The 24,218-nt window shown below is 39.2% G+C and overlaps 1 protein-coding gene across 2 annotated transcripts; it reads right to left on the reverse strand.

The window, feature by feature from the left end:
* Positions 1 to 4,361: 4,361 nt before the first annotated feature.
* On the reverse strand, positions 4,362 to 24,002 carry map2k7 (mitogen-activated protein kinase kinase 7). 2 transcript variants are annotated; one of them, XM_088301695.1, is made up of 12 exons: positions 23,834 to 24,002; positions 20,649 to 20,696; positions 16,314 to 16,452; positions 15,772 to 15,838; positions 15,341 to 15,454; positions 14,874 to 14,993; positions 14,055 to 14,162; positions 13,603 to 13,782; positions 13,435 to 13,515; positions 12,405 to 12,547; positions 12,278 to 12,323; positions 4,362 to 12,047 (listed from the first exon to the last, which is right to left on the reverse strand). In XM_088301695.1, exons 1-12 carry the CDS (start codon positions 23,955 to 23,957, stop codon positions 11,901 to 11,903), a joined length of 1,317 nt encoding a protein of 438 aa, XP_088157821.1. In that variant the 5' UTR covers positions 23,958 to 24,002; the 3' UTR covers positions 4,362 to 11,900. The 2 variants fall into 2 exon arrangements, with proteins under 2 accessions (XP_088157821.1, XP_088157820.1); XM_088301694.1 differs by lacking the exon at positions 20,649 to 20,696 and having other exon boundaries at positions 23,834 to 23,990.
* Positions 24,003 to 24,218: the final 216 nt, after the last annotated feature.

A 24,218-nucleotide genomic window follows, 5' to 3' on the forward strand; every position in this document is an offset into this window, starting at 1 on the left:
TGTGCTTTAATATGTGGCTCAAAAGATATCAGAGATTGCTTAGCTAATATGTTTAGCTTTTTCGCAGGTTATATGAACGCCTCGACCCGCTTAATACTCTCTCCATTTACTTGTGTTGCGTTAAAGCAACTCGTAAAATCCGATAGAGCATCTGCTTATAAACATATAGAAATGTTTTATCGATGTGAAACTATTAGTATATAATTTATAAGATGCGTCTCACAATATATCCATGGTGTATCAGCTGCAAAATGTTTTGTTTTGTTTTTTTGTAATCGCCGGCGAGTTCCTTTTTCAGTGCCAACACCTCCGCTTTAGGGAGTTGCATTCAAAAGCTGCTCGTAAAAAGACACTTTTAACGCGCACAAAAACATTTTTAACCACATCGCACATATGATTAGAATCAACAAAGGAACTGTACATTTTTATCCAACATGTTTCTAATGTAAGTAATTGTATAGATGGCATATCATCAACCTAGACATTCGAATGATTAATAAACATAACATGTTTAATTTTCAAGGTGGGTGGCATATTCAATGCATTAAAAAGAATAAGGGTCCAACACATTTATACAGTATAAGTTTTTGTGCGTTTTCGCACGGGCATTTTAGTGGTTAGCACATCTATCTTACAGCTCCAAGGTTCTTGGTTTGAATCTTGGTTTTGCTTGTTCTTCGTTGTTTGTATGGGTTTTCTCTAGTGCTGCGCTTACCCCCACATTCCAAAAACAAGCAGGTTTCGTAAAGACGCTAATTTGGCCTCACGTATGCATGGGAGCGTGAATGCTTGTCTAAAACCAAATTTATGAATGAATGTTTTCTGGCTTTTTTGTAGGTTTTTCCAAATTGCACTGCAGGCCACAGATGGCCCATGGGCCGTAGCTTTCCTGTCCCTGATCCAGGAAAGCAAGGGGGTGTTTTTGTCTCGGAATGCAGAGACTCGTCCGTACCTGCAACTAGAGCAGGGTAGGTCCAACTATTTTCACAAGTAGGTTAGAGGGGAACACACATTTAAGTGACTAACATAGAAAAATGCATTGAAATTAAACCACATTTACTGACAGATGGGGTTAAATGTGTTGTGTAAAATATGTAAATAATTATCATTATCACTTTAGAATTCATGATCATGAATCAAAAATCCAATTATGCAATAAAATCTATCTTTCAGGGAAAAAAAACGCATTCATGTAGAGTGGATGCAGAGATTGAGTTCGGCTCCTGCTTTCCCGTGTGGAGTTTGCTTATTCTCTCCTGCCTGTGTAGGTTTTCCCTCTGTACTTTTTTTTTTTTTTTTTTACGGTTTCCTCCCACATTCCAAAAAAATGAATGGTAAGGTTGATTCGACACTCTAAATTACCCCTCAGAGTGATTGTGAGTGTGATTGGTTGTTTGTCTTTGTGTGCAACAAGTTCAGGGTGTACCCCTCCTCCTGCCCGTTAGACATCTGGGATAGGCTCCAGTACCCCCGCGACCCTTGTGAGGAGAAGCAGATTGGTTAATGGATGGATGTGTGGATGGATGTACAGTGGTTTGTTTCTTTTATTATATAATATATAATATAATATATTGTTGAATATATGTAAAATGTCTTATTTTACCATTTAATTTCATGACTAAAAATAAATGAATTAAGCAATTATTTAATAACATACATTTAATGTTTTTGTTTTTTTAGTCATGATAGATGTGTTTATTAAACAAGGTGAAAATAAAATGTAAGGGCCTTTGATGTCACTCCGTATGCAGGACCTACTCTGTCAAACCAGGGGAAGCTTCTACCTGTACCCTACCAATGAGCTTTGGTCTTAATTCCCTAACCATATATAGTCAGACCTGCTTTAAAACACGGAAGAGAAGAGGAGGAGGTAACACAAGGCGGGGTCTATTGTTTTTTGCTGCTGTTCAGGTGTAAAATCTTTTCAATGCCTGTCATTAACTGCGCACCAACCAAAAAAGGTGGAAGTGGAGTGCATAGGCGGAGTCAGTGGCATGTTGCAACGCGACAGGAAGACGCCAAACACATTTTTTGCACTTAACTGTGTGTGTGCATACAGTAACAGTTGTGCCGGCAACATTTTAGGAAACATTTTAACATGGCGTTAAGTCTAAAAACAATTTAAACACTGTTTAACTGAGAAGCGGCAAGTCCGGCAACATGGCTGTCGCCTGCTTGACACAAAACTGCAGTGGTGCGAATAAGAGCGAAACTGAAACTACTGTAGCAGAATCAGAATCAGAATCCCCTTTATTGTCATTGTACTCAAGTGTGCAACGAGATTAGAGAGCTCCCCTCTCCAGTGCAATTCAACAATAATTCAGATAAATATATTAATTAGATAAATAAGAGAATTAATATCACCTTGCTAATATCCGATTTTGATAGTGATTTGGCATCAAAATGATTGATATTTGGATGGATCCGCTCACCGCTATTTCAAAGCGCATGCTCGCTGATACGCATACCTTAGCAGGGGTGTCAAGATCCAGTCCTGGAGGGCCGCTTTCCTGCATGCTTTCAATCTCTCCCGGCTGCAACCCACCTGATTCAAATGATCAGCTCATCAGCAAGCTCTGAAGAAGCCTGATAAGTATCCTGCTCATTTGAATCAGGTGTATTGCAGCCGGGGGAGATGGAAAACTTGAAGGACACCGGCCCTCGAGGACTGGAGTTTGACACCCCTGGCTTACACTAACAACATGGCTGCTAACACGGGAGCAGAAGTTTAAGTGGTGCTAGTTTACAAAAGCACACTCAATGTTGCCAATTTATCCATATTTCCGACCCTTCTGGCAATTGTTTGAAAAAAAAAAGTGACCAGCGACTTTATTTTCTCTTAATCCACATTAGAAATTTTTGACCCAGGTATGTGCCATGTCATAAGTTAAATAACCATGATTGATGACACTGTTTGAAGGATGAGTTTTGTTTAAATATGAGTCAATTGGGGTTAGACACGACTGTAATTTGCATGCCAAAGCATCAGACAGTCTGTCAGCCGCCATCCTGTTGGTTCATTTCACACAGCCGCAGGGCAACAGTTTTCGTGTTGCGCCACCTTGCACACGACTTCCTGCGTTGCAGCACAATGACACGTGGGTGCAGTGTTATAAGACAGAAGTATGCAGACAATCTGGGGGTTGTATTGCACATTAAAGCATACGATGCAATGCTATGCAGCACACCTTAACAAAAACCAACAACAAAAAAAATAATAATATAATCGGTGTTATGTAAGCTTCCATGAGTGAGGCGCATGTGCAGTCATGTCCCACGGGTAACTGGAAAGTTACAATAAAGAAGGAAAGTTTGTTGCATGAATAGAAGGACCGATGACTTTGAGGTGAAGTGGGGTACACGCATATATAAACACACAATCACACTCACGGACAATTTAATGTCTTGAATTATTGCAAAAAATCAGAAGCATGTATTAAGAGTTCCACACACAATCAACGGCAAGATTCGACTCCAGAACAGTGAGTGCTAAGCACTAGATCCAAATCCCCCATTGACAAATTTGTGTATTTAACATGAGTAGCAAATAAAGATGATTCTGTTTCTGGTTTAAGAATTACGTTCCAGAACCACCTCTATGTGCAACTGAAATTATCATCCTTATTCTAATGAAATGTTCTTGCATGGTTTTTCTTCAGGTACTCCCGTTTCCTCCCACATTCCAAAAACATCCATCGCAGGTTGATTGAACACTCTAAATTACCCTTAAGTATGATTGTGAGTTTGGATGGTTGTTCATCTTTGTGTGCCCTGCGATTGGCTGGCAACCAATTCAGGGTGTACCAAGCCTACTGCCCGAAGACAGCTGGGATAGGCTCCAGCACCTTGAAGGTAAGCAGCCTGCATAATAATTGGATCGTGTCCCCTCTTGTGGCCAAACTAGACATTACAATGTTCCTCCCCTGTACAATACAGTAGACCGAGTCATCTGTTAAGACATTTAGGCGACAAACAAAGTGTTTTGCATTATATTGTTTTATATTTTTGAGGAAAAGCGGTTCCGGTAATGGATGGATGGATGGTTTTATTACTTACTATAATGTATTTTTTTTTTATTATTTTATTATTGTGTAAGCAATAGGTACAGATGTACTGTACTGTGGGCAAACCCAATGTATTGTCAGTACATTAACATTACAAACAGAAATATTGGAGAGAAAAAAAAAGGGGGGGGGGCTTTATTGCAAAAAAACATGCCCAAAAAGATACAAAATGTGTGTGCCAAGTATTGCATGCCTGCACGTTTGAAGTTAACTAGTACTGGAATAACACCATTTTTAAATAAAAGAAAATTCACAATTGCCCAAAATTGAATAAAATAAATAAAAGACTATAACACATTAGGTTTTTATGTTTTTATTTGTTTGATTTTTTTTTTGGTGTTTTATTGTTGTTTGTTTCTCATCAAAAGAATCCTGAGGTATTCACAATATAATGGCATTTCTTCTTTTTTGAAATGAGACCAAGGGTTGAGTGGAGGCGAAAACAGCAACAAAATAAAAAAAATAAAATAAAGGGGGCAGTAAAGCTGTGAGACTTGATACATACATTTCGTGAAAACAATTAACAGTATGTTGGTTCTCTCTTGCCTTAAAGTTAAATTTACTAAAGTCAAGCTACAGCCAAACAAACAAAATAAATTAGAATTTCAAAAGACTATAAGCAGGTAATAGGTGATTAAAATAAAATAAAAGAATTTGACAAAATTCCAAATTGAGTTAACTTTTGTTTGTTGTTGGGGTACAGAGTAAATAAAATAAAATAAAATGGAGGAGTTTAAGCCAGTAAAGCTAAACATCTTGGCTGGGTGTTTGTATTTCGGTACATTAAAGTACAGTATACTGTATTATTATTATTATTATTATAATAAAGATACACTTTTGACTGTTCGCTTCTCAAGTTAAAAAAAAACAAAACAAAACAAAGCATAATAAAAACCAAAAGACACGCATCAATAATAAATACATATAATCAGTGAAGAAAATACATCATTGAATGTTCTCACTGCGTCACAGATAAATAACAAAAATAAACCTGTTGTGACACTTAAAAAAATAAGGGGGTGGGGGGGAAGTCTGCAACGCAAGACACAAACCAAAAAAAAAAAATAATAATAATCAAAATAAAAGTGCAACATCAATATGACAGCTTTTGGAAAACAAAAGAAAAGCTCTTGCATTTGACCAATCAGTTCACTTACTACAGCATCAAACATACCACGAAGACAAAAATAATCCTAAAACAAAATAAAAAAAAAAAATAACATTACGAATCAAAACAGGGCAAAGGTGTGCTTGTGTAGGAAGGGAGAAAACAAAGCAACAGCACACAAATTGTAACCCATATTGGGGCGATGAGTGAAAGTCATCAAGAATTCTGATCAATCCTCAACAATACATCATAACAATACTATTAAAGTCCGAGTTTAAGTGGCGGCTACAATCAGGTGGACATTAATTGCAGCCAGAGCTACACATCCACCCCGCCATTACCTGCAGTGGAACCTCAAAAGCTGAATTAGTTCAGTGATGCTGGCTGACTTTCAAGCCCGTTCCAAATTCAAAATGATTTTCCTCTCATAGGAAATAATGTCAAGTGAAATATCCACATATTAACTGTACAGGTAATGCTTTAAGTAACATTTTAACATCCTTTATGTCCATAGAAGTATTTAAACAAGTTAAGCATTGTATGATTAAACTAAAATAAAGCAAAAATACTCACACTATCAAACTTAACTTGTGTATGTCATTCATAGTTCAGAATTATGGCTCATACTGTACTGAGCAGCCACACCCTTTCCTATGTTGCAATGAGTTCCAATTGTGAATAATTGCTTATAAAACACACTCTTTTTCAACTTCGGAGGTTCCACAGTGTGTTTATTATCCATTTGTTCAATTTGGTGTCATCTTTGCCCTGAATAGTATCCATAATTGCAACTCATAATAAAATACTCTTAAAATCATAAATCACATGAACTGTCAAATAATTATAATTAAAAAAAAACACGCAAATAAAATTATAATCATCAATCCAGACTTTTGGTAGACACGCATACAGCTATGTGAAAATAAAAAAAATAAAGGAGACAGCTTTCTAATAAACTGTGTGTGTCCGTGTGTGTGAGCGAGAGAGAGAATTAAGTGTGAACGCTTATAAAAAAATAATTCAACAATCCTGGCAAAAAAAAAGAAACGAGTCATGTGCATCCCCTGCCACTAAACAATATGGAAGAAAAAAAACGACGGCAGTCACAGCCGCGACAATGTGGTGCACTTGATAGACGGCAGGGGGAGGAACCGTTTTACACTGATGCGATGAGTAAACAAATGTTTATTTTTACATATCACGAGGGTGAAGAGTTTTGTTTGTTTTTTGTACAATTGCATGAAAGGCCAAATAATATTTACGTGATCCCCTCCTGAATCTTAAGTTAGCTCACAAGAATATTTTTGCTGGGCAGGCTGGAACGGATTAACGGCAGTTCTATTCATTTCAATGGGGAAGGATGATGTGCGGTGCGAGTGTTTTGAGTTACGACGGTGACGAAATGAATTAAACTTGTATCTCAAGGCACTAATGCATATTTATTACTTGCCACATACCAATATGCAGCACCCGTTTGTTCTTGTTTAGATGACATTAAAACTTTGAAAATGTGTTGCTTATTTGTATAGTATTCATCCGACTATATGTGATTTCTTTGTGAGCAAACTTGGGAATTCAGCAGGGGATGGAATCTTTACTTCCCGCTCATGTCCCACGGACTGTAGGTTCCTCATCCCTGCGTTACAGCATTGATCTAACACGCCCAGAAAAACTATGAAAAAACAAGCAAACAAAATCCCTCCCACCCTGATACAATCCTTAAATATTTAGTCAAGTCATTGAAAACTTTCTGTGAGTCGCACTCGGAGGGTGGCAGTCTCTTTATAATGTACCGCTCGGAGCAAGCCGACATTGTTTTGCATTGACTGCATAGTGACGATGATATTTGGTTTACTTACAGATGGGATTTAAAACACATAAATACATAGAGACAGCTGCTGGACGCCAAGGCACAGCTCAGGTAGGCGCTAGCAGCTAGCTTCACTGTTTATATACACAGCCGGCGAGCTAATATGCACATCAAGCCAGGGTGGGATCACTTTAAATATTTGGTGTCTACATCAGGAAATCAGAGGGAGCTTTTTCCTAGATATTACAAAGTTCTCCGAGAGCCATTCTAGATTACATGGGTCCGTACTGGGCCCACTCCTGTTCTACAATCCAAGTAGCACATAGAGCATGTGTCTGTGAACATCAGCTTAGAAACAAAACAAGGTTAGACAGTGGGAGACTGGGTTCACCACGGCGTTGAGGGGGAGGACACGCATCCAGTCAGTCATGACTGGATACCAAGAAGCACCGGAATTTACTTTTCGTACACGTCAGCCCTATGGACGTAAACCGTGGCTTTAAAGTCAAGTCATTATTCCGCAAAGAAAAAATAGACAAAGGGCCGAGCTGACCAACACCATTTGTACTAAAGAACAATAAAATGTGTGTAAATACTTAACAGAAAAGTGTTTGGAACCTCTGCCTGAATTTAAGCCTAGAAAAACAGTGGCTTGCAAAAGTATTCACACCCATGAGCGACACTCATTTCTCTGCACATAACAGAAAGGTGTGTTTCAACTGTTTGCATGAAAGGAAAAGTAGGGCTTTGTAACAATCCAGTGGCATCTGTAGGCAATTCAACCCCCAAAATAGGAGTAGCTCCCCCCCAGGTGTTAGGCCACATAGTTGATTTTGGGGTGTTTTCCAATTTTCCTGGTAATTCCTTTTCACATTGCCCTCCACTCATCATAGAGAACATATAATGAATTTCTATCTGTGTTTTCAGAAGAATTTGTGGGGTTTGTAAAACAATTGTGTGACCCCTGGGATAGGTCTCTGAAAATGTTGACATGTCAACATTGCAGAAATGTTTGAAGCTTGATCTGTACTCATTTGAGTGTCACTCTAGTTTGGTCACGATTAGACACACACACACACGAGTAAACTGAGCCAGTTATCATTTTAGTGCTATCAAGATCGCTGACATCTAGTGAAGCCGAAATAGGAAACCAAACAATCGTGGACTTTTCTGTCCAAAAAATCCAGTAATGCTGCTTCTTTGGACTGCTCGGCCCACTGTCGTGTGATGTAGTCCAGTCTCCCCCTGTACAGTCTAAAAGAGCACACAAAAGGGGGTGTACTGCTACACCACAGCGCCCCCTATAGCCATATATATGCATGTAAATAGTGTGTGAATGCAATTAATAAGAGTTGTTACATTGACAATGTATTTGTTGGGGTGTGGACACCTTTGGTGCGCAGTTGTCAAGTTTACAGTGGATGGGCATGACCTAAAGCATCTGGACAGACAGACACCCTATAACGCGCCGATGGTGTAATGACTTGCATTAGTTGGGTGAGGTGAAGTGACAAGTGTGGTTACGTTGTGTTATGAATACTTTTCTCTCACTTGCTTTTCGCCTTCCTCAAAACGTGCTCTTCTGGACAGTATTTGGTAAAAACACGTGCGGACTTTGCATTTGAGTTCATTTATTTGGCAAAAAGTACTTTGTCCTTTGGGGGAAAAGAAGTGACGGCAGCGTCTAAAGCAATTAACACAATTAAAATACAAAATAATTAAAAAAAAAATAGTAGCAGCAGTAAATAAATAGTTTGAACGGAACAAGACAAATCATCAACTAGCTAGCTGGCCAATAACAATAAAAACAACCCAAAAAAAAAAAACAAGGTTGGCGTAAGACCATGAAAGCTTTGTACAATGGCGGATATTTTTTCCTCAGTTCTCTCTCTTTTAGCACAAACTTCACTTCCTTTTCTCTTTTCTAAAACTTAACTTCCACTTTCTCAACAACTTCACCTCTCTTCCCCTTTTCGTTCATCTTTACTGCCCCCTATACATCATCTCATCTCTCACTCTTTTTCTGACACTTAACTGTTTCCTGGCTTGTTCAGTACCACTCATTACTTCTGTCTCTCTCTCAGTGATTTGCTTTGGTGCCGAGTCAGTCAAGTCTTCACTATACTAGGTCAACAATCCCTAACAGCCTTAATTGTAGAAAATCAGCATTCAAGTTTACACCGATGACGCTAAACAACAAGTCTATTCTCGTGAGAATTTAGTAGGATATCACACTTAGGTCTTGCACTAAAATGGGTGAATCAAACAATTTTGGGGACACCTGAAAACATTTGTGTCTTTCTTAAATCAACTTTAACTTATTTCTAATAATTAGCATAGTGGCAAAATATTGATAACCACAAATTTGACATTTGTGTGTCAATGAAAGGATTTAATTGTAAAATCTAAATTCAATAATAATGTAATTTAAGTGATTTACTTGGCGAGCTATCGTTATTGCATTTTCGAGACATTAAATGAACACGTTCAACACAACATACAACAATAAAATCGTGTTTTGATTAAAAAAAAAAACTCAGCTGTGAATCAGTGTTTTCATACTTGCAAAAAAGACACAAAGCAGCTTATCATGTACTATATTTTAAAGGATTAAAAACTAATTATGTAATTATAATGTATGTTTAGTCTATTAGTTGTCCCTTCAGTCTTCCCCAAATTAGCGAAGAATAATAAATAATAAACCACAGTATTTCAATATTTTGCATCTACCATTGCTAACCCTATTTTGGCGTTAGTAACCCCTCCCTGCCTACATAAGAACTTATATTATTTATTCGGCACAATTGCAAGTTAGTGATTATTATTATCCATTTCTATCACAACAGTGTGCAGTAAGTTAGCTAGCGAGGCCACCACCCCAAAAAGCATCTTTACTGTAGGTTACAAAACAGCTCGGTGTTGTTATTTAAATTCCAATTGTTTTAAACCAACGACGGCAGCATGATGGTCGACTGCTCAGAACGTTCACCTCACAGTGCAGAGTTGCAGGGTTCGATTCTGGCTCCGGCCTTCCTGTCTGCGTGCATTTTCTCCCGCATTCCAAATTCATGCATGGTAGGTTAACGGAACACTCAGAATTGGCCCTAGGTGTGAGCGCAAATAGTTGTTCGTCTTTGTCTGCCCTGCAATTGGCTGGCTACCAGTTCAGGCCCGAAAACGGCTGGGATAGGCTCCAGCACGCCCACGACCCTCATGAGGAGAAGCGGCGATTTTTAAGTCGCATTTTATATATTAGTTGATTTTTGTTTTAAATCATTTAAATTTGGCAGGTTGTCACCTGCACTGAGTTGTCAAATTTTGAATCCTTATTTTCACTTTACATGGATCTTAAAGAGGTGTAATACGTAATTAGATTTTTTTTTTTAAAGAAAATGTTTAACTTTTAGTACAATCTCCTACTAAATTGTGGTGAGAACATCTTATAATGTCTTTATGAATGATGTGTGTACATTTGTAGTGTCCTGTTCAATGAAGTGCAGTCATTTAGGACGGAAATGATCCCTAAAATCATCTGAAAACGCACTTTTCGGTCAGTTAAAGTAGCAATCTGTCTTGACTATCGCCTTTTGCACGAAAAGAGCATTTGTGACATGATCACACGGTTTAAAAACTCCACTTTAAGTTTGGCTTCAGAAAGTATGCAAGGAGCCCTTGCTTTGTTTGAACATTAATGGAAATTGTTGACTGTTATTGCACCGTAAGGCGTCTCGAGTCTCTTGGCCTCCACCTCACAACCGCAATCACCTTTGGTGTGGAAAACACTAAACAGCAGAGGCAGACAGAGAGGACGAGGTAGACAACCAAGTGGAGGAAGCAGATGCTCCACAGTTGATGACACCTATCAACCCCCTTTTGTATTTCTTTGTACAAGCTGAACGTCTGCGTCTTCTCACGGAAAAAAGCAACACCGCAAATTAACCGTCGCCCAAGTAGTCGTCAGTATGACTTTGCTTTCCAACCCACCAGTTTCCTTCCATGTCCTCTCAGCTCAGATCGATTCATTAAGGACGAACAATCGAGAAAAAAAAAAAAAAAAGTTAGTAGATTAGAAGACAACACTAATTTTTTTCAAAGTTTTCCCTTCCAATTGCGTAGCTTATACAGGGATTGGAGTTTGTTTACTTGAAAGCTGATCAATTGCTGTTAGAAATGGACTAAAAGCCTTAACGGGATGTTTAGTATGTAGGAGCGCGTCAATAAATTTGAATATTGAAGAAAAGTTCATTCATTTCAGTCGTTCAATTAAACAAGTGAAACTCAGATTGAGTCCTTAAATACGTAGCAGCAAATCCAACCGAATTCCAATATTAAGAAACACTGATTGTTGATGCAATATTCAGATTTCATGAGATACGGGTTTTTGTCTACTGTAAGATATTCATCAAAATATTAAAAAAATAAAATGAAATTATTAAATAGTTCACTGTGTGTAGTGAAAGTAGAGAAATCTCACTTTTAATCGAACTAGTGAAATGAAGTTTGTTCCCGTGCGCAAATTTATTGAGCACTCATGACTGAGTTCTTATGTGGACACACCAAACGAATACCATACATGTGACAGTGGCTTGGATGACACCCGTTGCTAAGCGACTGCTAAAAAGTGACAACACATTTACAAGTGTGATGAAAACAATGGTAGTTGTGCACAAATAGAAGCTAACTACAGCGCACACCTCCCTCCCATGTCTGCCTGTCCAGATTGAACATGTTATCCCATCCATGAGTCCCTCTCTCCATCAAATCCGCCATCCCAAAAATCCATAGTCGTCGTCATTTTGCTCTTTGAGGGCTTCTCGGGTGGATAGAGTCTAAGGCTAGGCTTAGCGTCTTTAGGCTGAGGCTAGACTACATTTGAGAGGACAGCTGAGCCAACAGCGGGCGAGTGGCTCTTTGCGGGCTACCTGCTAAAGAGCGAGGAGTGGAGCTGGTGCTGATGGCTGTAACACTGACTGCTGCGAGGCGACTCGGTGCGATCCATCACCGTCTGGAACCAACCGGCCACGTCCACCTCCAGCACCTCGTAACGTCGGATGAAGCTGTGCTCCTACAACAAGGGAAGGTAACAACGATTGCGTAAGCTGGTTTAAGTGCAGCGGTGACTTAAATTAAGAGTTTGTTTTGTTCCATTACGCTTGTTACTCAAAGAACTTGTAAGGAAATGCAATTGATGTACCTGTCTCTCATAAAACACCAACAAAAAATATTGTAATCTCTTATCTAATAAGAAAATAGCGCGAGGAGCTCAGTCCAAAACGTAGCTCATTTAGGTCTTACCAGTAACTGGTGGTATTTTGGCCTTTTTCTGTGATCCTTAGTGAGGCTGTAGAAAAATAAAACCAACACACATTCCTGTGAATAGCCGATTCATTTCTGTGTATTTGCATGTTTGTGAGCAGCTCACCAATCTTTGACGAAGGACTGGAAGTCAAGGGAGAATCCCATGCTGAGAGGCAGCAGAGGGGGGTCTTCCTGCAGCACTTTGGTCAGAACCTCAAAGTCTGTCTTGCAGTTCTTATAAGGAAATTGTCCTGTGGCCAGCTCCACCTAGTGCACACCGGATGGCATTGACAGTCACTGAGTCTGCAGTGGTTTGACTTTCATTTTTTTCTCAAGTTCAATTTATGATAGTACACGAGCTGTTTTCACAAGAATTCGGAAGTGCATGTCTACTTTCTGTACTTTGTTGTTAATCTATATATGAGAAAGTTACTGGCCAAAAATAAAGCACGTTTCCAAATTTGGAATTTATTTCAATTGATCCTCAAGACTAATCAATGTAATTAATAATTAATAAATAAATCCAGATACGTGATAATTTTGTACACTTTTACCTTAGCCAAACAAAACAAAGAGTGAGATGAGATTCTTCTTCTGATCACCGTTTGCTTTATGGTTGGCAGGATTACAGAATTAATTACACAAAATATTTCCCAACACCAAGCTGCAACTTTGCAACTTGCACGCAGCTAAAAATCGTTTGTTCTTGAGTGATCCTAGTTTAAATGTATACAGTAAACTCAACTTTTTTTTTTAAACAATTTCTTACTAATAATTTTCAGTCATTCAATCAAAAATTAATTTCAGAAATGTTTCAAATATATTTGGAGTGGTTAGCACTTTTGCCTTACAATTCTGTGCAGAGTCTGTATGTTCTCTCACATCCCAAAAACGTGCATGTTTGAAGAATTCCCACAGATGTTAAATATCATTAATGAGACTTTGAATGGTTGGTCGTCTGTATGCCGTGTGATTGGCTAGCGAGCAGTCCAGGGTGTACCCTGGCCAAAATCAGTTTGATAGGCTTCAGCTCAAACCATGACCTTGGTTTGGAGCGGACAAGTGCTACAGAAAATGTATGGATGCATATTTAATTATTCTACTGAATTTTGGCTACAAAAGGATCTGTAAGGATGAAAATAGAATCCAGAGACCAGAGAGATGCCAAGGCTCCATACGTCCGCTCGAATGTCGTAGTCGGGTTTGGTGGGATCAGGAGGGTCTATTCTTTCGGGCTGCAAGGATATCAACATACAAACATAAAACATTGTGTCAATTAAGTACCTGATAGTTGGATTTAGTCAACTGGTGTCACCACTTACTGCCATGTACGCAGCACAGCCAGCGCTGCGAGTCTTTGCCTTCGAGTCAACGAGGCGTCCACTGATGCCAAAGTCGCAGAGCTTGATCTGACCTTTCGCGTCCAGGAGAATGTTGGAGGGTTTCACGTCACGGTGGATGACACCATGTTTCTCTTTCAGATACAGCAAGGCTTTCACTATCTACAGTGGAAACACATAGTGATGATTAAACCACACAATTAAGTCAGCAATAAATTTTCACGAATATTAAATATTTTAAGAACCAATTATTTGAGTACTCAGAAACTGTTCCGGCGTTATTAAGAAAATCACTGAAAAAACAAAATATGCATTTAAGTTGCAGAATTTTGTCAATTTGGGATTGCCATCATGTCTACACTGTTGTATGTGTGACTTCTGAATGCGTATTGTTTTAAAGTATGGGGGACTATCTACTTGAATGGGTCACTTACTGCAACAGTCATCTTTCCTAAGATTTGTTCTGGGATAGGGCCTTGGATTCTCTTCTTGAGCTTCTCGGCACACGTTCCCATCAGCTCCATGGCAATAAATACATCTGTCTGTAAAGGCAGCCCGTGTCAAATTGTTAGATGTCGCCAATGACAATAATGAGCAATGTTTTATTGTTGGAGTGGAACCTCCAAATACAACCATAGTGCTTCCACCTAGACTGAAACTCCACAAAGAAGAAAAAAAATATCTAAACAAATATTACAGTGGCTTAAAATATGAAATATACTTTTTAGGAATAAAACTTTGGCTTTGTTTTTTATATTTTAATTTTGATCATAATGGTGGTACTTCAGGAGTACTTTTTTTAGGTGGTACTAACCACAGCGTAACATTACTGCACATCAATTAGAATACAAATCGATTTTACAAAGCTGTTGTAATGTTAATATGCTTATACACAATACCAGTTTCCTACCTTAATTGACGCAAGGTACAAAAAATAAATAAATCTCATGGGACGCCAAAAAACTAAAATATTACGAAAAGTGGATAGACATTAATTGCCATCTTATTTTTTTTTGTATGGGGGGGGTAAAAAACCCTTCTAGGTCATAAATACCAAAAAATGGAAAACAGTAAATAGAGAAGTAACTTCTTGTGCCGTGTGACGTTGCAGTTCATTGCGTGGCATTTATATCCTGGAAACGCTGCTGTAACTTACTTTAAATTATTTCCTATGGAACAAACTTGACAACGTGTCACAGAAATGATAGTGTTCTACTATGGAGATTCCATCCAAGATTTTAAAAGACACCCACATTGGTAACTATGGCACCGTAGCACTGAATGATATAAGGGCAGTCGTGACTTTTCAGCACCACGTCCAGGTCCATCAGGATCCTCTTGTTCTCGTCCTTGTTTCCTGTTCGCCGCATTTGCTAAGAACACACACAAATTTGGACGGCTTTCAAAATGACAATGACAGCAATATCATCGGATAGAGAAATGGGCAATTCATTTTCCTTGGCAATGTGACAAGTCGCTCGCTTTTTTTCTTTCTTTCTTTTTTTAGCAAAGTGACTTCTAAAAACGCTGTCAATGGTGAGTCTGATTGGAATGACCACTTCATCCTAAGTAAGTTGAAATATCCTCATAACTGTTCAGGCAGGCTAAAATTCTAAGACGTCCGCGGGTCAAAATTGCCTATCAAATGCCGAAAGGCTGTACTTTGCCCAGGTCTGGAATAGAACAAAGCGGACACATAGGAAGTACAGGAAGGTCTTACTTTGACTGCAATGACGTGACCAGTCTTCTTGAATCGCACTTTGAAGACTTGCCCGCAGGTTCCGCTGCCGATCTCTCCCTCATTGATCAAATCCGTCACCTCGGCTGGATACCTCTGGAGATTGACAATACGCACATTATTAATGGATTGGACTGAACTGTTAAATAGGTTCTGCCTTGATTTGGTTTAGAAAAAAAAAAGTATAATTCTATTTGTTCACGATATGCTGCTGGGTGTGGAGTTACTTTATCCATTTAGCGCTTAGAACTCAAACTGGTGTTTGCAACTCAATACAAAAGCAAAACAAAGAATTCCATACCCCCTAAATTCTGCAAAACGAGGAATGTTATCTCAAAAAACTTGAGTGTTGTGTCACTTTTGTTAAAATTAAAACAAAACTTAAAGAGACCACACTTATAAAGTCAACTCACCTGTCCGTCAATTTTAAGATAACCCGTTTGTTTCATGATCTCTTGCAATTTCTGGTCAATCTCTGCACTGTGGACACACACACAAAAATGACATTTTCCACATTAATGTAACATACAATTTGTCAATGCATCATGCGAGGTTATAAGTAAGGCCTGACCGATGAAGCTGACAAAATTAGTCATTTTAAAATCAGCAAAAATCTGCCTATTTCTTTTTTGATAATTCTTTTTTTTCTATTATTCTACTCACACATGACAAGACAAAGATAATGAAATAATGATAATGAAATTCAAACCCCTCCAAAAAAAAGCCATTTAATATTAAATACTACTTAATACTAAAGGACAAAGTAATGTTAAATAGTCAAAATGTCACCCTGTAATTCAAATATTTATTGTTGCAACAATTAGGGGACCTCTAAAGAGTTGTTTCATTAATTTAATAATTGCATTAATTAATCGGTTATCATAATTTTATTCTGCCAAATATCGGAATTTGCCCATTTGGGTCAGGGTCTAGTCAGAAGTGTGTGTTCACATACTTTTCCAGACTCTTCTGCAGGCCGTACTGTGGGGTGGGGAGGTTGAGCATGTGTCTGGGGCGACAGGGATGGTGCTGAGGCGAGCTCTCTGAAGATGATGAGCGGCTTCCTGCGTCGTTGGCCAGGGGTAGTTGAAGCGCTGGTGCAGGGGGGAAACGATCAATAAGAGGATTTCATACCAGAGGCATGCATGTCAAAAAGCACTGAGAAGCTTCCGTTCACTGTGAGCGATTTCAAACGACGATGCACTGGTGAGAAAATGTAAAGAAAACCCCACACCAGTGCGGGTTCCAGGTTCACTGTCCGACTATTCTGTGGATTGTTTTTTGGAAAGTTGACAATTTATTTTCACCTAAAACTCCCATTTATATTGGGTGTAAATCTAATGGTGACCACCAACAGTTTGAGATGTTTTACATGAAGAAAAATGAAAAAGGACATATTGTGTTTTTATAGCAAATTTGGGTATGTAATCTGCTGTAATCCTGCTTTTTATGCCAACAGACAGTGGTGGCTACATTTTGGGCAATATTATTTAGTATATTGTGAGATATACCGTTAAAAACAATAAAAGCCTCTACTGTAATAACGCAAGGACACGAAAAAGGTTTTGTGAGGGTGGCAGTTCTTTCTCAAATTTAAAAAAAAAAAAAAAGTACTTGCCGTCAAGTATAATTTTGTATTCATGTGTAATTGTGTATATGAAAACGCCTTTTATGAACCCCAAAATGTTTTACATTTCTTACTAATGTACATGCATGTCCTTTGTACATAAATGTCATTTAGCCATAGTCTGGTCACACCTGACCAATGAAATTACCCAACACGTCACTGTGGACCGATGAAACAGTCCAAGTCCGCCTTCATGCTGAATATTCATCAACCATTTGCACTTGGAAGGCACATGCGTGAGGGAGTGGCCGGACTGCCTTAGAAAGCAATGTGGAATTTGGTGCGACTGTGCAAAGGGCAATTGAGAGTGAATATAAGCATCTTGGGTTGTGCTTAATGAGCTTAAGGAAGAAATGCCGTAAATGCACATTGCTGCAGTGTGACCTGTTTTTTTCAGAATTTTGTTTGGCTACCGACTCCCACCATTACTGGCAATGGACAACAGGCGCTATCTCCGGGGGAAGGCAAGCCTATCCAAACACACACGTAGCAAACGGGTTTCCAAAGGTTGCACTACTACGTGATGAAAAAGACTGTACAAGTATGTCGGCAAATTTGATCACATGACTACAAGAGACTGAGAAAGATCCTGGGACGCTACTGCGCCATTCTTTGGGGACAAAAAGCATCTACCAGTAATTAAGGGAAATAAAAGTGTTATTAAAAAAATCCGTCTGTGACCTCTTTGCAAATATCTCATATTATATAAACTGGAGGCCTGCGGGTAAAAAAGCGAAGTAGCGTGTAGAACTTTTTATCCATTTTTCTGACTAAATTTTGCTGTGGCAGCTTTTAATCAGATGCACTTTGTAATCCGGAAATTACGGTACTTGACCAATGAAAATTACAACAACATTTAGTTTGCTTGTACTGTGAGCTCATACAGCGGTAACTGGATTGGAGGCACAAACTGGTCCCTGGAAGCGTTTTTGTCGCAGTTAGACAATTTCTAAGGTGACATGTTCATGTCACAGTCGTCAGTTTCGATACTGCAGGATTACTCTGTCGTTATAATAGCAGGGGGATAATGTATTGCTGCAATAGCAATCGTTTTTTTAGGGCTAGCCTCCTCTATACCCAAGAAGCCGTGGGTGATCGTATCCTGGAGCCTGTTGAGGGAAAACCGCTTAGTGAGGGGGAGAAGGGTTAGTAAGAATGCATCTCCACAGTTTGGCCGGCTCCAGATTTGCGGGCATAGGCTAGACAGGCAGGTGGAGCCAGAAGAAGAAGACGCAAAAAACAAGACGAGATTGCAGGCGCCGCGTCCTGCAGGTGAGGAGTAACATGGGGCCATAGCACAGCTGGAAGTTAGGACTTTTCAGTTACAGGCAAACAAACACGAGATGAAGACGAGTGTTCACCGCACTCCAGGGACGCTGGATTAGAGACTGTGTCAAAACACAAACAAACGCTATCCCATCCCCCATAAAAACTAAAACAAAATACGGCGTGCAGAAAAGCCGCATGCAGTGTGCGATCCTCCTCCAGCAAAACTTGAGGCTAATCGCCGGACATCCACATTGCACACACACGCACACGCACACGCACACACACACACACAAACACACACGTGCGCGCTAACGCTGTCTTGCCACTCACTGACGCACAGACAAGGGAGAGGAGAATGGATGGAATGATAGGAGGAGGGTGTGATTTGTGGGGGAGGTGTCAATGGGCCCAATTAAAAAGAAATAAATAAATCAGCGGTCAAGGACGGGCCTCAGCCTCCCAAGGAGATGATTCGTCAGTCATAAAGTAAATTTATCGAGCAAATGAGTAGCCAAGATACTAAAAATGATTGATAATGTCTGTCTTACAGTCAAACGTGGTTTATAGAAACCACTGAAATCAGACCAATAGGTCTTTATACAGTTCAGGGTCAACCCCACCTCTTGCCCATAGTCATCTGGGTCCCGAATCAGGAAAAGCACTACCCAAAAAAAAAAAAAAAAGCTAAATATCAACAAACGTAATTAACTTTTTATTACTCATGTCATGTGTAAAAAGACCGTAAAAACATTTTTGATGCAAAAGCTATATATACAGTATAGACACATTCTACAAAAATGTCTTTGCAGTAGTTGTGTGCATCTGCAAGAAAAGATGATTGCATGTGCATCTTGACACATGGGTGTGATATGATTAAAGGACAGTTCGATTATGAAGTGGAAAGATTTGATTCAGTTCAATTTAGTGGGATCTCGATTCGATTTAAAAGGTACAACTCAGTACGAGACGTTGTGATGCAATGACTTTACTGTAATTTATATGAATGAACTTGCGGCATTTCCTTCCAAAATAAAGCTCTCTAATAACAATTTGGTAAATTTCTTGATATATTTAAAATCTCAAAATTTGGTTTGATTCGATTCACCCGCATCTTTTAGCTCAAAACCAATTTTCAGATTCAAATTTGATTCAAAAGGTTTGTTGTTACGCCCCATACTTTGCAGTCAATAAATGATTCACAATGTTTGACAATGTAATTAATTAATTCAATGACATCATGTCCTATGAGGACTTCTTTTTTTTAAAATCCAAATCAATCAGACGTTAACTAGCATTTCGGGTTTTTCGGAACAGATTGTTCAATCATCAAAGTTCCACTGTATACTGCAATTTGTTCTGTGATAGCACGTGTACCTCAAAACACTAATTTCTTAAATCATTTCCCTTCAAACTCATGGAAAGGATGTTATTGAGCCACCCCACAATTAACCTTTCTGTAAGGTAATCTGTTTCTTAATTAGGGAAAGTTAAAAACTTAAAAATAAAATTGTACTTTATAGAATACTTTTTTTCCCCTGCCCATAAAGATACATGACAGATTGCGAGTCGTTACAGTATATTATGTATCTTCTGTTAGAAGATATCAAAAAAAAAAAAAAAATCAATTTAAATTATTTCATTCTCTCATCCAATGATAAATAAACAAGCGAATCAAAAAGAAATCAGATTGATAAGCAGGAAATATCCAATGCATCTAAGCAGAGTCCGAATACCAATAGTATTTTTAATAAAGCAAATATTAACAAATTTATTAATAATTGTGAACAAAGCGCTTTAGGTCTTTCTGATGCACATAATGACTCACCGATATGACAAACCACTGATGTCTAGCACCAACAACTGAAGAGGAGGTCTTAGTCAGATATTTTTCACCTTCAGTATCAGTGGCTGTTATCGCCGGATACCTTTACATAAGGCTGGTATCGGCCCGATATCAATTCTTGATATTGCTATTTGCCAATCCCTGTTATTTTCTTTTGCTCTTTCATGTTTAGTTTTCCAGAAACCTTGATTTTCCAGAGACAGCTCGAAACAATGCGCTTGGCCTCTTTTTTTTTTTTTGAAGAAGAAGAATTGTTCCCTATCTGCAAATTGCTCTTAGGTTAGCTCACGACTCAGTACAAAAAAAATCCTCGCAAGTCGAGGTACCTCAATAGAGCCCTTTTAGACAGGAATTAAACTGACAATATTTAGCACCGATAGGTCATAAGAGAGGAAGCCGGACCACGCTGATATGACGTGATGAGGCAATGTGAAAGAGAATTAAAGGGCAATGAGGTGGTTGGAGATGGTGTAGGTGGCCTTGAGAAGGGCGTAAAAGAGGGGTAGGAGGGTGTTGTGCGGTGGCAGAGAGAGCGATGGATTGAATGATACCTGCACGCTGGGAAGGAGCTGGAGCAGGACTGAGCTGGATCACGATGACTAGACGGAGGAAAGAAAATACAACACACACACACGCACATTACTACACTGCAACTACTACCACAATCACACACTCTTCTCTCTCTCTCTCATTCTACTCATATACTCTCATATAAGACACATACAGCAAATAAAGAACAGTGCAATACAGCTGTGATAATACTTAACACATGTAACCAGAACCGGTACACCCAAATAAATAATGGTACACTCTACAAGTGTCAACTTCATGAAAGATAGAATAGGTAGTAGTATTGTCCTTTAAAGCAACAGGAATTGAAGGCAAATGGAGTGAAGTCCATGTTGGCACGCACAATAATCCTTCACGTAATGGAGGACAATATGGCCAACAGAGCGCCCCCCTCCCCCATTCAAATCAAAGTCAGCAAAAGCTCGATTGTCAGACGAACCAAACTGATTACCCCGTGGTGTGGTGTGCTGTGGGCCGTGTAAAGAGTGACCTTTCATTCTCATGTAAGTCAAAAATGGTCAGGCAGAAAGTTGTAAATATTAAAACGATTCAATGTATTAAAAAATGAAAACCTCCTATACCACCTTTGCTTATTAACCTTTGAGGAAAACCTTATCGGATCAGGAGAGGTGACAAGGTGCTTCTTTGAAAACAACGGTAAGGACAGTAATATTCATCGTGAATTCACTCAATTCATGGCGCAAAGTGTTGCGTAAAAACGGCCTGATGGCTCTCTGCCAGTATAGCACTGTGTCGGTCACCACATACTTCACAGATGAATTCAACACATGCTTTTTACCCCAAATACTTTGAGTATTATCATGCATGTACCATGTGTATGGTATATAGGTGCAATCATTTAAACTTATCATACGCTATCATAAATATGCGGGCCAGTATTGGTTATGACAGGTCTACTTAGCTCGAGGTTAATGTCGGAACCTGTTAAATGTTAAAATGGCAGTTTCTTTTTTTATGGTGTATAACATGGGCTGCAAAAAAACACTATTCTGGTGCGGTTGACTATTGTTTTGTAGCATAACAGGAGCATACTCTAGATTCTTTGTTTCTTCATAGGTGTTTTGTTTTAGTTTGCTTCTGTGTTAGAGTGTCTGCGTCTGTTGCTTTAAACATTGCTGCTGTGAGGGATGATATGCTAGTAATGAGGAACCGACTGATTAATTAGGTGGCTGATTTAAATGTACGATATTAGGTTGAATATTGCAATATCAATATTATTGCGATATTTAATATGAACCTAAAGAAATGCATTTTTTTTATCATTCAATGAAACTTTTTTATCATGGAGAAAAATAATCAAGCTCAAAGTGTTCTTAACTAATTAATTGCAATTAACCTAGATAATGTTCAACTACTACATTTTTTTCCAGATAAAAGCATACAATTCCATAAGAAACATTGCATGTCCGCACAATTTGCATATTGCATGGGCCAATATCGCAATATCGATATTTTTTTCAATATATTGTGAAGCCATAGTCTACGCCGTAGACTCTACGGTATTAAAATTGACAAAATTGGTCTTTTTTTAAGTTAACATATTACAACATAAGACAAAGATAATGACATCAAAATATCCCTCATGGCCTCCCAAAAGATTGGCTGATTTTTGGAGATTTTAATCTCTTGTTAAATTAAACAAATGACAATGGAAAAAATATTGTAAACCAGTCAATTGTTCTATCGTAATTCATATCTTTTTTGTCCTGGGGCTTAACAGACCAAAAATGATGTTAATTTATTCACCAGCCATTTCGCAGATTGTGCCCGGCCAGAACCGTACGGCACAAGGGTCAAAGACGTCCCATAGATGGATGTAACAGAGAGATGCCTACCCCTTGGCCTCAAATCACAAATAAACCAGAAGTACTGAAAGTTTTTTTCTTTCATCTCTGCAGTCCACTGTGGCATGGTGTGGTCTGCAGCCAGTGGTTGGGGACCACTGGTTTTGAGGAAAAAAGCGTGTGACTGCGGGTAGAGACATACAGTAATTATATGTGTGGTGTGCTGTGTTGGTCATCTTGAGTAAACCACACACTACAAGAGCAGTAAGCACTGCATTTTTATCCTGTAAATTGGGGTCTCATGCACTGACAACATTGGGAATGCTCATGTGTGTACCCTGATTTGATATGTGCTCTGATATGCAGTCGATATCCTGGCATCACAATTTTTCTGCCCTACATCTTGATTTTGACAGTCTCCTGAGTCAAAATATTTCCGAACAGATACATGGGAAGTCACAGAACGTTTTCGCTTGCCTGTCCTAAATAAATCTGAACATTTTATTCTTTGGATAAGGAATCCCATAAAAAAACGGCGCTACAATTGCAGTCCGGCAATATGGATGAAGAAGAGATTCACAAATACGATGTATGATGAGGAAAAAAATGGGAAAACACGGTTTGGTAGCGGTAAAGCAATTCAAGACATCATGTGTAAAGGTGCTGTTCACTAAGTTACTAACTTAAACTAGTGCGTGCTCGCCAATATTTTGAAACCAGAATTACACAACACGGATAACACAACTCAACGACAGATATGTTCATATTATGCTATCATTTTATGCTGTTACAGAAACGTGACAGTGGTTTATTAGTTGAGCTAAAGTCGTTAGCGGAGTCTCGTCAAGGGTAAAAAAAAATCCCAGTCAAATTAAAATTTTCGACAGGTTTAATCAGCACGATACACCTGCTGTGTGGAAAAGATACACTAAGGGTACGCGTAGCGACGCAAAAACACAACATGTTAAAGTGTATCTCGGGCCTGCCGCAGACTATCGCTAAGTCTGAAGGCACGTTAGCTTAGCATGTTTGACAGCACAGGAGCCCAACACAATCTGGAGGTGACTGACAGCTAATTACTTCATGACAGCAGCTCGGACTTTAAAACCTCCACTTACACACCGGCCGTGACTCGTACCCAAGGCGAAATAAGCACGTTATCGTGAAACGACCTCGCGTAATAAGTACGTCGGTGTTTGTTTATGTAGCTAGCTGGTTAGCACACAACGGCTAACGGGGGAGCATAACAGCCCCTCTCCTTCACTCCCACCCTCCGCCTCTTTCGAGCTGTTTCCTCCCCAACACGCATAGTTCTTCAGGCCCTTTTGTGGACAGCCCGGGCATCCCCGGTGGACACTCACTTGGTCTCGCGTGGGATCTGTGCGGACTCATGTCGATCTTGAGGTCCATGCTCCGCCGAGCCTCTTCGTTTTCCTGCTTTAGTTTCTCCTCGATCCGCGACAACCTCTGTTCCAGCGACGACATCTTGAAAAATGGAGCTTCCCATGGAGCAGCGCTCGATACTGCCCCCTTTGGCGCAAATGCAGACAGACAAGAGTACAGAGCAGACATGCAGAATTGCACATAACTGAAGATAGACTAGTACAGTTGATGATGTGCAAGTCGACATGCACTGTTGCACAGACAAACGAGTACTTGTTTGCAGACAGACATACAGGTGGACAGGTGATATTTTATAGCTTGGTAGGTAGGCGGGTACTACAGTACAGATACACATGCGGGTAG

Source organism: Idiotropiscis lumnitzeri, chromosome 8 (assembly GCF_059441095.1).
Source record: "Idiotropiscis lumnitzeri isolate Australia: NSW breed Sydney's pygmy pipehorse chromosome 8, RoL_Ilum_1.0, whole genome shotgun sequence".
NCBI lineage: Eukaryota > Metazoa > Chordata > Actinopteri > Syngnathiformes > Syngnathidae > Idiotropiscis > Idiotropiscis lumnitzeri.